This window comes from Nyctereutes procyonoides, unplaced genomic scaffold, assembly GCF_905146905.1.
Source record: "Nyctereutes procyonoides isolate TBG_1078 unplaced genomic scaffold, NYPRO_anot_genome, whole genome shotgun sequence".
Classification (NCBI taxonomy): Eukaryota; Metazoa; Chordata; class Mammalia; order Carnivora; family Canidae; genus Nyctereutes; species Nyctereutes procyonoides.
Genome location: NW_026575126.1, coordinates 63195176 through 63208937, shown reverse-complemented (window position 1 = coordinate 63208937; position 13762 = coordinate 63195176). Strand labels below are relative to the sequence as shown.

Below are 13762 nucleotides of genomic sequence, written 5' to 3'. Positions count from 1 at the left end.
CCATGACCTAGTCTCTTGAGGAAAATGTGAGGCAGGCCGCAGGTTGGAGTACCCTGGGGTTGGGTTGGGGGGTGGTATCTCTTCTTCCCAGGTCGTGTGTCCTAAAGGAGAAGATGGCTTGGTCCCTGCCCATGGGAGGGAAGTGGGAGGGGCAGCCTCTTTCAGGGGCATTTGTCTGTTTACTTCTGGGTCAGGAGCGCCCCTCTTTGGGTGGGCCACATACTGTAAGCAGCTGTGGCCTATTCCGCTCTGCTTTCAGACCATCAATGCACTGAAGGGGAGGGTTTCGGAGCTGCAGTGGAGTGTGATGAACCAGGAGATGCAGGTGAAGAGCCTGGAGTCTGAGAAGCAGGAGCTCAAGGAGCAACTGGCCTTGCAGCACAAGTGAGTGGGTGTGCTGGGGTGGGGCCCTGCCCTTCACCAGATGGCCTGCCCACCAGTCGCCCCAGGTCCGGTCAGCCCAAAGCCTACTGGGGCCTGTGTTGAGCTACGCATCCAGCTGTTACTAGTGTGGAAGACCGTGAACAGAAAGTCCCAGGCTCATCATCCTGTGCTCTCTGTGGTCTAAACACCCAGCGACCATGTGTGGCATATGTGCTGAGCCCCAAGGACCTACAAGTGCCCTTTAGATCTGTCCTTCCCATCCATAGCCAGTTGGTGGCAGACACAGGGGCCACTGAAGCAAGGCTGATAAATGTTTTAAGTGTTCTGAGAACAACAGTGGGGAGCAGTCATTTCTTCCCTTCCCGGGGGGCTGGGATTGCCTGCTCGAAGAGCTTCCCGAGAAGCCAGGCTTTAAAGGCTGTGTGGGGCTGCCCCTGGGGCGAGTAGGGTGTGGGCCAGAGCCGTGATCAGACAGGGATTGTGTTCTGAGCAGGCATGGGACTCTGAAAGGTCGGAGGGCGGAATTCTCTCCCTGTTGTCTAGGCCTTTACCTTCACAGATGTTGTTCTAGGAGAGGGTTGGCAGTGTGTGGGGGCCCAATCATGGGAGGGTCCTTGCCTGTGGCTGTGCCAGGGGTGCACATTAGAGGAAAGGGAAGAGAGCTGTGGGTGCTGGGACTAGACAGGGCCTTGCAGGTGGTGTGGGCTGGGCACCTGCCTTGACCCAAGGAGACTGAGGCCACAGTGCCCTGGGACCTGGGGGTCCACGCTGGAGAGTCTCTAGGGTGAAGGCAGCTGCTGGCTTTACCCCTGCCTGTTTGTGCGTATTATGTGCTTTTCTTGATAGGAAATGTCAGGAGGCTAATCAGAAGGTTCAGGAGCTCCAGGCCATCCAAGAAGCAAGGGCTGACCAGGAGCAGAGGATCAGGGTGAGTTACTCCCATCTCCGACACAGGCTCAGTGCATGAGACCAAGACCAATCAGTCACTCATCAAACATTAACATGGCCTAGCTCTGTGCCAGCTACAGGGTTAAGCAGCAGGGACAGGGCAACATGGGACACAGATAACATCATTGCACTTCGAGTCTGGGGAAAAAAAGCAGACACTATGCCATGTAGGCAAGCAAACTCTGGGAGATGGGCCAGGAGGCTGAGCAGGAGTGAGGTGCCAGAGCCGGGCAGCACCGCAGCTGGAGAATAGCACTTCGAAGAGCAGAGGAGGAAGCCAGGAGGCCGTTCAAGGAAGCAAAGCTGGGGCAGGGGGTGTGCAGCAGCCCCAGGTCACTCAGGCAGGGTTATGGAGCCCGAAGTCCCCCTACAGGCAATACCCCCACCTCCAGAAGCCTAGTTCATCCTCTTCACCAGCCTCATGAGCATGTAGAGCTATCACGAGTTTGCTTTCTGGTCTCATCCGTGCGGTGTCCCCAGCACCATGCATTGAGCGTGTTTGGTGACTTGTTACTGATGGATACCAGCTGTCCCCATTGTGTCTCAAGGAGACTGCGGATCGTAAAGAAAAGGCTGTTGTCAACATGGGAAAGGCTCACTTGTTAAACGGGGGCTAGTGTGGCAAGAGTGGTTCTAGCAGGGGAGGAGTGGTGTGTTTTATTGATATATTTATTCAGGGAGCCTTGGCTGCCTGTCTCTGGACAGGCATGTGCTAGGGCCCTGCCCCCGAGGGCAGTGCAGCATGGAGGTGTGACTCCAGCCTGTAGTGCCACATTGGGGTCCCCCTGGAAGTGAATATGAGGGTGTGGGACAGAAGCACACCTGGTGCAGCCAGGGCAGGTGTTTTGGAGGGGGGCTTGACCACAGTGGTTGACTTTGTCTTCTCTGTCCCCGGCCTCACTTAGGATTTGGAGCAGAAACTGTCCCTGCAGGAACAGGATGCTTCGGTCGTTAAGAATATGAAATCTGAGCTGATGCGGCTGCCCAAGATGGAGAGGGAGCTGAAGCAGCTGCGGGAGGAGAGTGCCTACCTGCGGTGAGTTGGCGCAGGGCAGGGTGGGCTGGTGGGCCAGAGACAGGGCTGGTGGGTGCGGGGTGGCACTAGGCTGTGCTCCTAGGTCTGGGGCACTTGGATGTTTGAGGGACTTTGTTTCTGGCCCCACCAGGGAGATGCGAGAGACCAATGGGCTGCTCAGGGAGGAGCTGGAGGGGCTGCGGCGGCGGCTGGGGCGCCAGGAGAAGATGCAGGAGAGTCTGGTCGTCTTGGAGCTGGAGAAGGAGGTGGGGCCCCGGGGCAGTGGGCTGTTCCCTGGGGGTGGGACCCTGGGTGTTTGATATTCTAATTGCCCTCCTGAAATGTGGAAGGACTGGGCTGGTGTGATGGGCTGAATGGTGGTCTCAGGACTACCTGGCCTCCTGTGTGGGTGTTCATGAGCTGGCCTGTGGCTGGGAGACTCTGCTGGGTGAGCTCAGTGGGCCAGTGGTCATGAATCCTCTCATGGGGTGGGGGACGTGGGGAGAGTCAAAGAGATGTCATGTTGGGGAGGACCCAACCCCCTGTTGCTGGGGTGTGGGAGACGAAGGAGGGTTGCCAGCTAGGGAGTGAGGGCCTCTAGAAGCTGGAGAGGGCTGGAACGGGGTTCTTCCCAAGAGCCTCCAGGAGGAGCTGTAAGAGTGCGTGTTGTATTGTTTCCGCCGGGTGGCGGAAAACAGGGAAACTGATACAGATAGTGAGTCAGAGAGGAGGCGGTGTCGGACACCTGACACAAACCTTTTTCCCTCCCGCAGACGTGAGCAGATGTCTGGGCTCTGTTTCCTCTGCTTGTGTCTGTTGTTGGGACTCACAGTGGCATTTTGTGGGCTGATGTTGTAGAGCTGGCCATAGTACGTTGTGCTGAAAGCATCCCGCTTCTCCCTGGGGCACACAAGCTCTGGGTGCAGAAGCTCTGTCTTGCTCAGTGCACACGGGTTATACCAGCACTTAGCTTCCTGGCCTTTGGGCCTGGGTCTTGCCGTCCTTCTGTGCTGCCTCCTGGGTTGTCCTGCTGCCTTACCTATAAGCCATGTGGCCCTCTGTTGTTTCCTAGGTGGTGGGAGTGTGCTGCTAGCTGCCCCGCACTTGGCCATACTGGTGGCTTGTGGCCTCATGGGGTGGGAGCCGAGCTCTAGGATACTGGCTTACATCTGAACTTACCCCAAGGACACAGCTCCAGACTAAGCAGCTTTTCCTCTGTACAGTTCTGAAATTGGTTAGGATTCTGTCTCCAGAGTCACAGTGCCTCATGTGAAATCCTGCCATGGTTGCTTGCTGGCTTTGTGACCCAAGGCAAGTTATTTAACCTCTCTGTCTGGCTGTATAACAGTGTGTGCCTTGCAGGATGGTGAGGGCTCAACGAATTTATGTCAAGTGCTTAAACGGTGCCTGGCACTTGGTAGATGGTCACTAAGCATTGGTTGTAATGACAGTTGCTAATGAGCCTGGCCCTGGCACATGATAGGGCCACTTGAGTAACTGAGTGAATGCAGGGATGCCAGCATGGTGCTTGGCCTGGGTGGAGGTAAGGGAAGGCCAAACAGAGGCACATGATCCTTGCCCTCACATTGCTTACATTCTAGAACGTTGGTGGGGACTCTAACGTGGGATGTGAGTCAACGTGGGAGAGAGCATGTTAAATGCAAGGTCAGGCAGCTCCGTACATAGTGCGAGGTGAGGGATGTCCTCACCTGCCAGGTGGGGGATGTCCCCACCTTTTCCTTTTGTACCTGTGGGGCCCTGGGCCCTAGTCGGCCACAGCAGCTGGGGTCAGTTGGGCTGTAGGGCTCTTCCCTGGGGCCTGGCATCCTTTGGAGCTCCTGGAATGTGAGAGAGGCAGGGGGTTCTTATGGTTTCAATACCAAGGTCTGCCCTGGGGCAGAGGCTGTTTTTTTTTTTTTTTTTTTTTTTTTATAAATTAATTTTTATTGGTGTTCAATTTACCAACATACAGAATAACACCCAGTGCTCATCCCGTCAAGTGTACCCCTCAGTGCCCGTCACCCATTCACCCCCACCCCCCACCCTCCTCCCCCTCCACCACCCCTAGTTCATTTCCCAGAGTTAGAAGTCTTTATGTTCTGTCTCCCTTTCTGATATTTCTCACACATTTCTTCTCCCTTCCCTTATATTCCCTTTCACTATTATTCATATTCCCCAAATGAATGAGAACATACACTGTTTGTCCTTCTCCGGTTACTGTGGCCAAGTTCAAAAAGGGTGTTGCCTGAGTTCTTCTCTGGGATTTTGATGGAATCTTGTCTCACATTTAGATCTTTCATCCATTTTGAGTTTATCTTTGTGTATGGTGCATGAGAGTGGTCCAGTTTCATTCTTCTGCATGTGGATGTCCAATTTTCCCAGCACCATTTATTGAAGAGACTGTCTTTCTTCTAGTGGATCGTCTTTCCTCCTTTATTGTATATTAGTTGAGCATAAAGTTCAGGGTCCACTTCTGGGTTCTCTGTTCTGTTCCATTGATCTATATGTCTGTTTTTGTGCCAGTACCACACTGTCTTGATGAACACAGCTTTGTAGTACAACCTGAAATCTGGCATTGTGATGCCCCCAGATATGGTTTTCTTTTTTTAAAATTCCCCTGGCTGTTTGGGGTCTTTTCTGATTCCACACAAATCTTAAAATAATTTGTTCTAAGTCTCTGAAGAAAGTCCATGGTATTTTGATAGGGATTGCATTATATGTGTAAATTGCCCTGGGTAACATTGACATTTTCACAATATTAATTCTGCCAATCCATGAGCATGGAATATTTTTCCATCTCTTTGTGTCTTCCTCAATTTCTTTCAGAAGTGTTCTGTAGTTTTTAGGGTATATTTTGAGAACCATTTGAATGGTAAATGGTTCTCCAACCTTTTATTTTCAGGTTGTAGGTGTCCTTCTGTCTAAAATGAGTCTCTTGTAGACAGCAAATAGATGGGTCCTGTTTTTTTATCCAGTCTGAAACTCTGCGCCTTTTGATGGGGTCATTAAGTCCATTCACGTTCAGAGTTACTTGAACTTCTTCTTAAAGGGGAGTTTTAAGAGTCCCCCTTAAAATTTCTTGCAGAGCTGGTTTGGAGGTCACATATTCTTTCAGTTCCTGCCTGTCTTGGAAGCTCTTTATCTCTCCTTCCATTTTGAATGAGAGCCTTGCTGGATAAAGTATTCTTGGTTGCATGTTCTTCTCATTTAGGACCCTGAATATATCCTGCCAGCCCTTTCTGGCCTGCCAGGTCTCTGTGGAGAGGTCTGCTGTTACCCTAATATTCCTCCCCATGAAAGTCAGGGACTTCTTGTCTCTTGCTGCCTTAAGGATCTTCTCTTTATCTTTGGAATTTGCAAGCTTCACTATTAGATGTCGAGGTGTTGAACGGTTTTTATTGATTTTAGGGGGGGATCTCTCTATTTCCTGGATCTGAATGCCTGTTTCCCTTCCCAGATTGGGAAAGTTTTCAGCTAGGATTTGTTCAAATACATATTCTGGCCCTCTGTCCCTTTCGGCGCCCTCGGGAACCCCAATTAAACGTAGGTTTTTCTTCGGGCAGAGGCTGTTTTAATGGGACCATGCATGAGGCTGTTTGCCACTCTGTCTCCACTTTGCAATGTTTTAACTGTTGAGACTCTTACCTGACTCCGTGGGACCAGGAAGAAATGAGGCAGTGAACATGTTTGTAGTGGGAGTAAGCTATCTGCTCCGGAGCAGACTTGGAGCATTTCGGTGTTTAGCTCAGAGATAAGAGCAGGCTTTTCTGAGGGATCAGGGAGACTTAACATCCTCCTCATCGCTTCAGCTTTGTGTGAGCCTCTCTGGTATGGCAATGGAGGTGGTGGTGTGCAGAGGGCAGCCAGTGGTCGTAGAGGCCTTGGAAGGGAGATGCTGCGGTTGCGGTGCTCTTAGTGTTCACCTCCTTGTCTTTGCAGAGGCTGTTGGCAAAGCTGCAGAGCTGGGAGCAACTGGAGCAGAGCACGGGCTTGAGCATCAGGTAGGCAGAGGGTGCCAGTGCCTTGGGGTGCCTAGGGGCGGCCGGGGGTTGGGGGGGAGCTCCTACTGCTGCCTCTCAGGTCAGAGGAGGCACTTTGACCACGGGAGGGAAGGGACCTAAGTGACTGTCCCTGCCGAAGTCTTAACAAGTCCTTCATTTAAGGTCAGCTAGCAGCGTGCTGGCAGGGATTTGCTTGCCCTGCGTCCTGGGGCTTTGGGAAAGGACTTCTTTTTGTATACTGAGGGAGTCAATGCCTTTGGGGCAGCCCTAGGCAAATACAGATAGTGGAGATGAGCTGGGTTTTCAGGAAGAAAGGGAAAATGCCATAGTGCAGGACTATGGTGGCTGTCAGGAACCGACAGCAGCCTCAGTTCTCTGAGGGATAGGATGGGCAGGGCAGGCCCCTGTCCACTATTCCCTGCCCCCAACCCCACACCTTCTGCCGCCTGTCCTTCGGAGGACTGCTGCTGCCTGTCCCTTGGTCCCCAGGACTCTGGGCCCCACTGCAGGCTGACTGCCCCACAGCTTTGTCATCATCTGGTTGTTCCAGTCTGGGTGAGGGGTGCTATGAGATCTATCATTCTGGATTAGTCTTTGGAATTGCAGTGTCTAAGAGCTTTTTGTGTTGTCTGCATGTGTGACTTTGAGACTGTAGCTCCTTGGTTGTCTTTCCTGCTGCTCTTGGAAACTGGGCCAAGATTGAGAACCTTCCTTAAAGAGCTGCCCTGTAATTACACCGCCCAACTGCTGGTTCTGGAAGCTGCAGCCGTTCCGATCAGCATTATTGACTCCACTGTCCATCCCTTGAAAATGCCCCCTCATCGTCTCTTTGCCTGGCTGAGTCACAGGACAGACGAGGCTACTGTTTGCTCTTGAACTGCACCTGCGGGACCCAAACTCGTGTAGGGCTGGCCCAGCAGGGCCTGAATGGTTTGTGCTTCCTCCTGCTCTCTGGGCTTATTAACTCACTGGAAAGCCTCCCTCCTGCTCCCAAGGAGGCTCGTCGGAAGAGAAACCTTCGTGACTTCTTTCTTGTGCTGGAGATCAGAGGCCCACTCGTGCTCAGTCAGACCGGCTGCCGGCGTGTCTGAATGCCCAGTGTGTGCCACAGAGCACTCAACATCAGTCAACCTCAGGGCTGCTGCACAGCTGGCGGCCATCTCTGGGCTGGATTGAAAGTGCAGCGGCTACTCCAGCCCTTTGGTCTCCCTTCCAAACCAGGGACCTTCCTGAGTATAGGCTGGTGTGCGAGGAGCAGAGAGCTGTATGGGCCAGCTGCCAGTTGGGGTGGGGCATCTGCCTACTTAGCTACTTGTGTGTGCTGTATGTTCACGTGGTGGCCAGGCCCTGGTGAGGGAGAGGAAGGGGTGGTGGGAGGGCTGTCGATTGAGGGCTGCTAGTGCCCACCAGCAGCTTGGGGTCAGGCAGGAGAGAAGGGCATGGGTCTGTGGTTGGGTAGTGGACTGTCGCTGGTGTCTCTGCTGGCTGCTGGCAAGTGTGCCCCTCCTCAAGTCTGTGCCTGGGTCTGGGCCAGTTTTCTCATTGCTGGGAATGCAGTGCTTGCCTCACTATTTGTGTGGAGATTAACACGGTCACATGCTGCAGAGGTTGCCTCACACAGTGCGGAGTGGTGCTTGTGTCCCTTCTGAGCAGCTGGAAGCTTCTAGGGAAGCAGGTGGAGCATCCTTGTATCCTTGTCTCCTGGTACCCCTCGGTGAGGGGCTCCTGTAGGGGAGATTTTCTTCCATGTGCTTTGTGGTCACCCTGTCCCTGGTCCTTTCTGGAGACACCTTGGAAACCCCAGGTCCTCTTCTTTACCCTCCCTATCCCAGTGGGGTGCATGGTAAGGCTTCACCTCTGGTGACTCTGCCCCACTGAAGTGAGTATGTGTGTCATGTAACAGTTGCTGGGTCACAGACTTGTGTGTTGCCCATTGTCAGAGCCATGGGGAGAGTTAGGTATAATGCAGACTACCCAGGCCCAGTGGGTCAGCCTGTCCGGGCACTGGACTTGAGTCTTACATGACCCTGAATGCCCTGAGGAGGAGTTTGGTTCTCCCTTTTTTGCCAGGTTTTGGGCAGTTAGGGATTTCTGAGCAGGCAGGGTGACTTGTCAGAGTCCACATTTGGTGAAATTGAATATGGGGTGGGAAATGGACAGAGAGAAATAGGGCACAGGGATAAGTTGGGGTCCTTGCAAGAGGGATGTGGGAGGGAAGGGTAAGCACTGGTCAGGAGCTCTGAGACTGCTGTCTGGGTGGCTGGAGGGGGATCTGCCTAGAGTGGGTCTAGGATGAATGCCCTTCGTCACCTTTGCTATGTTCAATGCAGCTGGGGACCAGAGGACTGGCTCAGAGTGAGCTGAACCAGCTGTGGCTAGGTATGGTTAGGTTTGTGTGTGGCCCCTGCTTGGTTCTAACGTGTTGGGGTGGGGGGATCTTGTGCCTTATCTTCCATCTCTTTTTGTGGAAGGACTTTGGTTTCTCCCTGTGAAAACATTTGTGTGGGGTGTCTGCTAGTTCAGGGGCCTGTTCCCTCAAAGCATAGTCGGCCAGCCCTGGGAGATGGGTTGGAGTCCAGCACTTGCCCTGGAAGTAGGAGCTGGAGGGGCAGAGAGGACCTTTTGACCTGGTGGACTTTAGTATATTGGCCTTTAAGCCAAGGCATTGTTGTCACTTTGGGACAGAAGGCACTCACTTGGCATGTGTCCTGACCCCCAGCCCTGACCCTTGTCTTGTGTCTCCTGGGCTTTGAGGGCTGCCGCCGCTAGGTGGCACCCCCTCCCCCATGATCCTGATCCCTGCACTTGGAGAGCCTCTGGGTCTTTTTGGATTTGTGGTCCCAGACCTGCTCCCTGCAGCTCTTCCTGGTCCTCTGCCACTCTGCTGGGACTCGCATACTATGGCCAGGGTCCAGAGGGGCAGGGCTGTGAGGGGTCTGTGTCCTTATAGTCCTGTGCACCTGTGGGTGGCTGGCCAGACCCTGTTGACTATCTCACATCTGTGCTGTTCTTGACCAGCCTCTTGATGATCCTTAAGTGCTTGATGTCTGTGAGCTTCTAGTGTTTTAGACCAGAAGTTCTCTACATAGGCTGTCTTCTTTGTGCAGGACTTTGACTTTTTGCAGATTCTCGGAGGGCCCTGTAGCCTTGCAGAGTTTGGGAACAGAGATCAGGTCTAACACCTAGAAAAATCAAACCCCCCTGGAGTTCATGTGGCATGACTGTTGTCACCCTTCTCCCAGTTTGAGATTTCTCATGCCCAGAGGAGCCCAGAGGTATCTGGAAAGTTGGGTAGGTGAGTTGACCAGGGCGAGTCAAGCAGTATAAACCAGTACGGAAGCCCCTGCCCGTGTCCTCACCTGCCAGGCAGGCTTATCCACCCGGATGTTGCTGGGACACCTGTCTCCAGCATGCGAGTCATGTGGGTGGGAGGCAGGTGGGCCTAGGGACTGGGTGGGAAGGAGTGCTGTGCTGTGTTGGGTGGGGCGCTGTGCACCCGGGGGATGCAGCAGTGGGGAGGAGGGTGGATGGGTGTGATGCTTGCATGTCCTCATCCCAGGGCTTTGAAAGCCAAGGGAGGGATTCAGCAGTAGCACAGAAAGTGCCTGTGTGCAGAGAGCCTTGTCCTGGGAGTGGGGCCTAGTGGGGCAGGATTTGAAGGTCCTGAAAGTGGACACCAGGAGATACTCTCTGTGTCTGTGTCTGCCTGGATGAGACGTCTGGGGCATTGGAGAAGGACAAACAGGCAGTAGGGAAGATGTAGCAGAAGGGAGCCCCTGCATCAACATAACACTTCCTTTCAGAGCACTGATTAGTGTGACTCACTGTTTTAATAGATTATAGGGGAAAACATGTGATCATCTCAATAGATGCAGAAGCATTTGTGAAAGCTCCACACCCATGCATGTTTAAAACCTCTGAGCAAAGTAGGAGTGGAAGGGGTCTCCCAGGCAGCACCTGCCTATCATGCAGCTCATGTGCCCTCTCCCTGCTCTGTGTCTGTGTGGGCCAGGGCAGAGGTGGGAAAGAGGAAGAAAGGCACACAGCTGGATGGGATGAAGTAAAGCTGCCTAAGATTGTAGACAACCAATCATCCACATAGGAAATCTCAAGGAACCTGTAAAGAACCATTGGAATTGGGAAGTTTAACAGGCTCACAGTTACAAGGACAACACACAAAGGTGGACCGAATTTCTCTGTGCACTGGCAGCCAACAATTGGAAGTACATGCCACTGAGAGGAGCATCATCAACTTGAAATACTTGGAGATAAATTAAACAAAAATCTGTTTGCTGTAGAGTTTTAAGTTCTTTCTGAGAGCAATACTGTGCTTGTGGATTAGTGGAGTTTGTGTTGTTGAAGGGCCAGTTTGCTAAAATTGCTCCATATATCTAGTGCAATCTTAGGCAAAGTCCCAGCAGGCTTTTTTGGTAGAAACCAATAGACTGATTCTAAAATTTCTATAGACTTGTTCTTGAAAAAAAACCTGGGGCTTATAGTGCTTGATTTCAAGATGCACTATAAACTGTATCATCAAGGCAGTATGGTAGTTGGCACAAGGATAGACTTGTGCATCAACGGAAAAGGCTAGAAAGTCAGGAATAATCCAAGAGTGTATAGAGTCTGTTGGTTTCCATTGAGGGTGACAAGATAATTCAGTGGGAGAGAGTCAGTCTTCCACTACTGGTGCTGATGCAGTGGGATGTCTGTACGGTCCGGTGCAGATTCTCGTCTTTTACTGTCCCAGCATTGAACCAGTGGGGGCATGCACCTGCCTGGGGTGAAAACCAAGACTTCTGGAAGCTTAGTACACAAAAGCATGAACCAAAGATGAAAAAAATCAATCGGTAACTTAGAGTTTCCCAAAATGAAAAAATACTTTTGCTCTTGAAAAGACACAATTGAGACAAAGAAGAGGCAAACCCTGGGCTAGGAGAAAATATTTGCAACGCTTACATAGGCCCGATGGAAGATTCGTATCCAGGATTTTTAAAGAATTCTTCTAAGTGAATAAGATGACGACCGGAATTTAAAACCTGAGCAGAAGACGTTGAACAGAAGACTTTACAGAAGAGGGTCCTCAGATGGGAATAGGGAGTGGCGGCACTCGGCATCAGTATCCTTCAGGGTGTAGGGGAAGCTCATGCTGAGATGCTGCAGCTGGGACCAGACGCCGTCTGCACCAGGTGTCCTGGCAGTGGGAGCTGTGCGTGTTGGCTGCAGGGCTGGGGGTAGGGCAGCTTCCCGTGTGTTCAAGATGGGACCCAGCAGTTGCATCCTGGGTTCTTACCCAAGAGAAATGAAAATGTGACTTTACAAAGACCTATCTCTAAGTATTCCCAGCGGCCTGATTCCTATCAGCTGAAATGTAGAGACAATGGGCATGTCCACCCTCGGGGGTGCAGATTCATGGAGTGTGGTGTGTCCATGGGGCAGGCCAGACCGCTATGTGCACACGTGAGTCCTGCTGATGCCAGATGCTTGGAGGCCACGCCGTGTGATGTTCTTTATTTGGAATTCTAACAGAGGCAAAACTGATTGTAGTGGCCCACAGAAGAGTGGCTCCTTACATCTTGGCCTGGGACCTGACTGAAGCGAGATGGGCCATGATGGTGTGCCCGAGGTCTCCTGTGCTTGGCCGTTATGGCAGCCACTCTGGTGTGCACATGGTCAGATGTGCATAGATGTGCATCCCACCTGTGTGAAGCTGATCCGGGGATGATGGGAGGCTGCACAGCAGGTACAGAGGCGTGCTTTAGAAAGCTGTGGTTTGGGATGGCACCATCCCCTGAGCTCCTCAGGCCCCCCCCCCCCATCGCCCTTGCCCTGCCCTCATTGCCCTTGCACTGCCTGGTCCACCTCACATGGTACTCTTGTTGTAACTAGGGTGCTATTCTCAGAGAAGGGGGCTCAGGGCTACCCCAAGGGTGGGCACCTGGTCCCCCTCCCCCGTCTGGGTACCGCCTGGTACATTCTCAAGTGGCAGGCTCTGTATGTGCCCTTCCTGACTCGGCGCTCATCCATGTTCTTTGCATCTCGTTGCATGAGTTCTACTGGTCCTTCTGCACCAGCACAGAGCACTCAACCAAATTGAAGGGCTGCACAGTAATCTGTAAAGTGGATGAGCTCTGAGTGACCTCAGGTCCCTGTTGATGCACACTTGGGTTGCTTCCAGTGTAAGCAGTGCCTTACTAATTGGACAAATTTTTAGAAGGTGGTTTTTTATCTCAAATGACAGACATTTTGAAATCGAGAGATGGTGATAAATTGCCCTCCAGAAAGGTTCTTTATATTTCCATTCTGGCATACAAGTGGTGTCACTTAGTTTGGGCAGAATGCTTTCCAGTGTCAGCAGAGAGTCACAGTGGAGCCGCAGCGCAGTGAGGAGGGCAGGAACCCCCAGTAGGCTGGCTTTTAAAAAGCGTGGTTAGCATGGGGTGCCTGGGTGGCTCAGCGGTAGAGCGTCTGCCTTTGGCCCAGGGCGTGATCCTGGGGTTCCGGGATTGAGTCCCACATCGGGCTCCCTGCATGGAGCCTGCTTCTCCTTCTGCTTCTGTCTCTGCCTCTTTCTTTCCGTGTCTCTCATGAATAAATAAGTAAAAAAGAAAATCGTGATTAGCAGTTCCCACTGAGGAAGCCCAAGGCCCTTATTCTCTGGAGGAAATAGTTTGCCAATGGCAGGTGCGTCCCTGGGCTTTGGCTCCTTCCCCGTCCCTTTGTGCCTGAACCTGGTCTGGTTTTGGTCCTGCTGGGAGGGCTTAGTGTTTGTCAGGAAGTGTGCAGGTTTGACAGTGCCAGGGGAAAGACTGAGAGGTCTTGCTGGCTCGGAAGCCTGGCGGCTGTGCCCCCAAAACTGCTGACCTGTCACCTGCAGTGAGCATGGGAACCAGGTGCTGACCAGGATGCTTCTCAGCAGCATTTGTCGGCTGGTCAGGTGACAGGTCTTGGGGACCAGTGTCCCCTGATGTGTGAAGCCACTTAGGATGATAGTGAGGCTGAGTGCATGATTCCTTCTGCGAGAGGATCTCATTAACCAGCGCAGACACTTTTATGGCCGTACCTACTCTGTCCACCACCTCTGATCACCTGGGTGTTGGGACTATCCATATACGAGGCGCTGCTGATGCTTGGGAGGGTGGCCGAGCTATCAGGCATCTTGGTGGGGTCTATTTCACTTAGTTTTGGTTTGGCTTCCTCTGGGGTTCTGGAGTGGGAGGGAAGGCAAAGCCTTGCCCTTCTGGGCATCTCGTGCTAGTGCCTCAGTGGCCTCAGCCATGAACCTTTCCATTGTGCCTTCACTCATTCATCTGTCTACTGAGAGCCATTTCTTGGAGCCTCCGCCCTGGAGAGGCACTTGTGCCCCCATGCTGTGCTGGGTTCCAGGTCGGTCTGGTGGCCCGCAGAGGTGTATGGG

At 52.6% G+C, this 13762-nt stretch overlaps 1 protein-coding gene across 3 annotated transcripts in view; it reads left to right on the top strand.

The window, feature by feature from the left end:
- Nucleotides 1–13762, top strand: part of MAD1L1 (mitotic arrest deficient 1 like 1) — a 347835-nt gene that overhangs the window by 10318 nt on the left and 323755 nt on the right. For all 3 annotated transcript variants that reach the window (XM_055340060.1, XM_055340059.1, XM_055340058.1), the window contains 5 exons: nucleotides 260–384; nucleotides 1231–1312; nucleotides 2238–2368; nucleotides 2499–2613; nucleotides 6287–6348. In XM_055340060.1, coding sequence (XP_055196035.1) covers nucleotides 260–384; nucleotides 1231–1312; nucleotides 2238–2368; nucleotides 2499–2613; nucleotides 6287–6348 — 515 coding nt within the window. The remainder of the gene's footprint in view (nucleotides 1–259; nucleotides 385–1230; nucleotides 1313–2237; nucleotides 2369–2498; nucleotides 2614–6286; nucleotides 6349–13762) is intronic.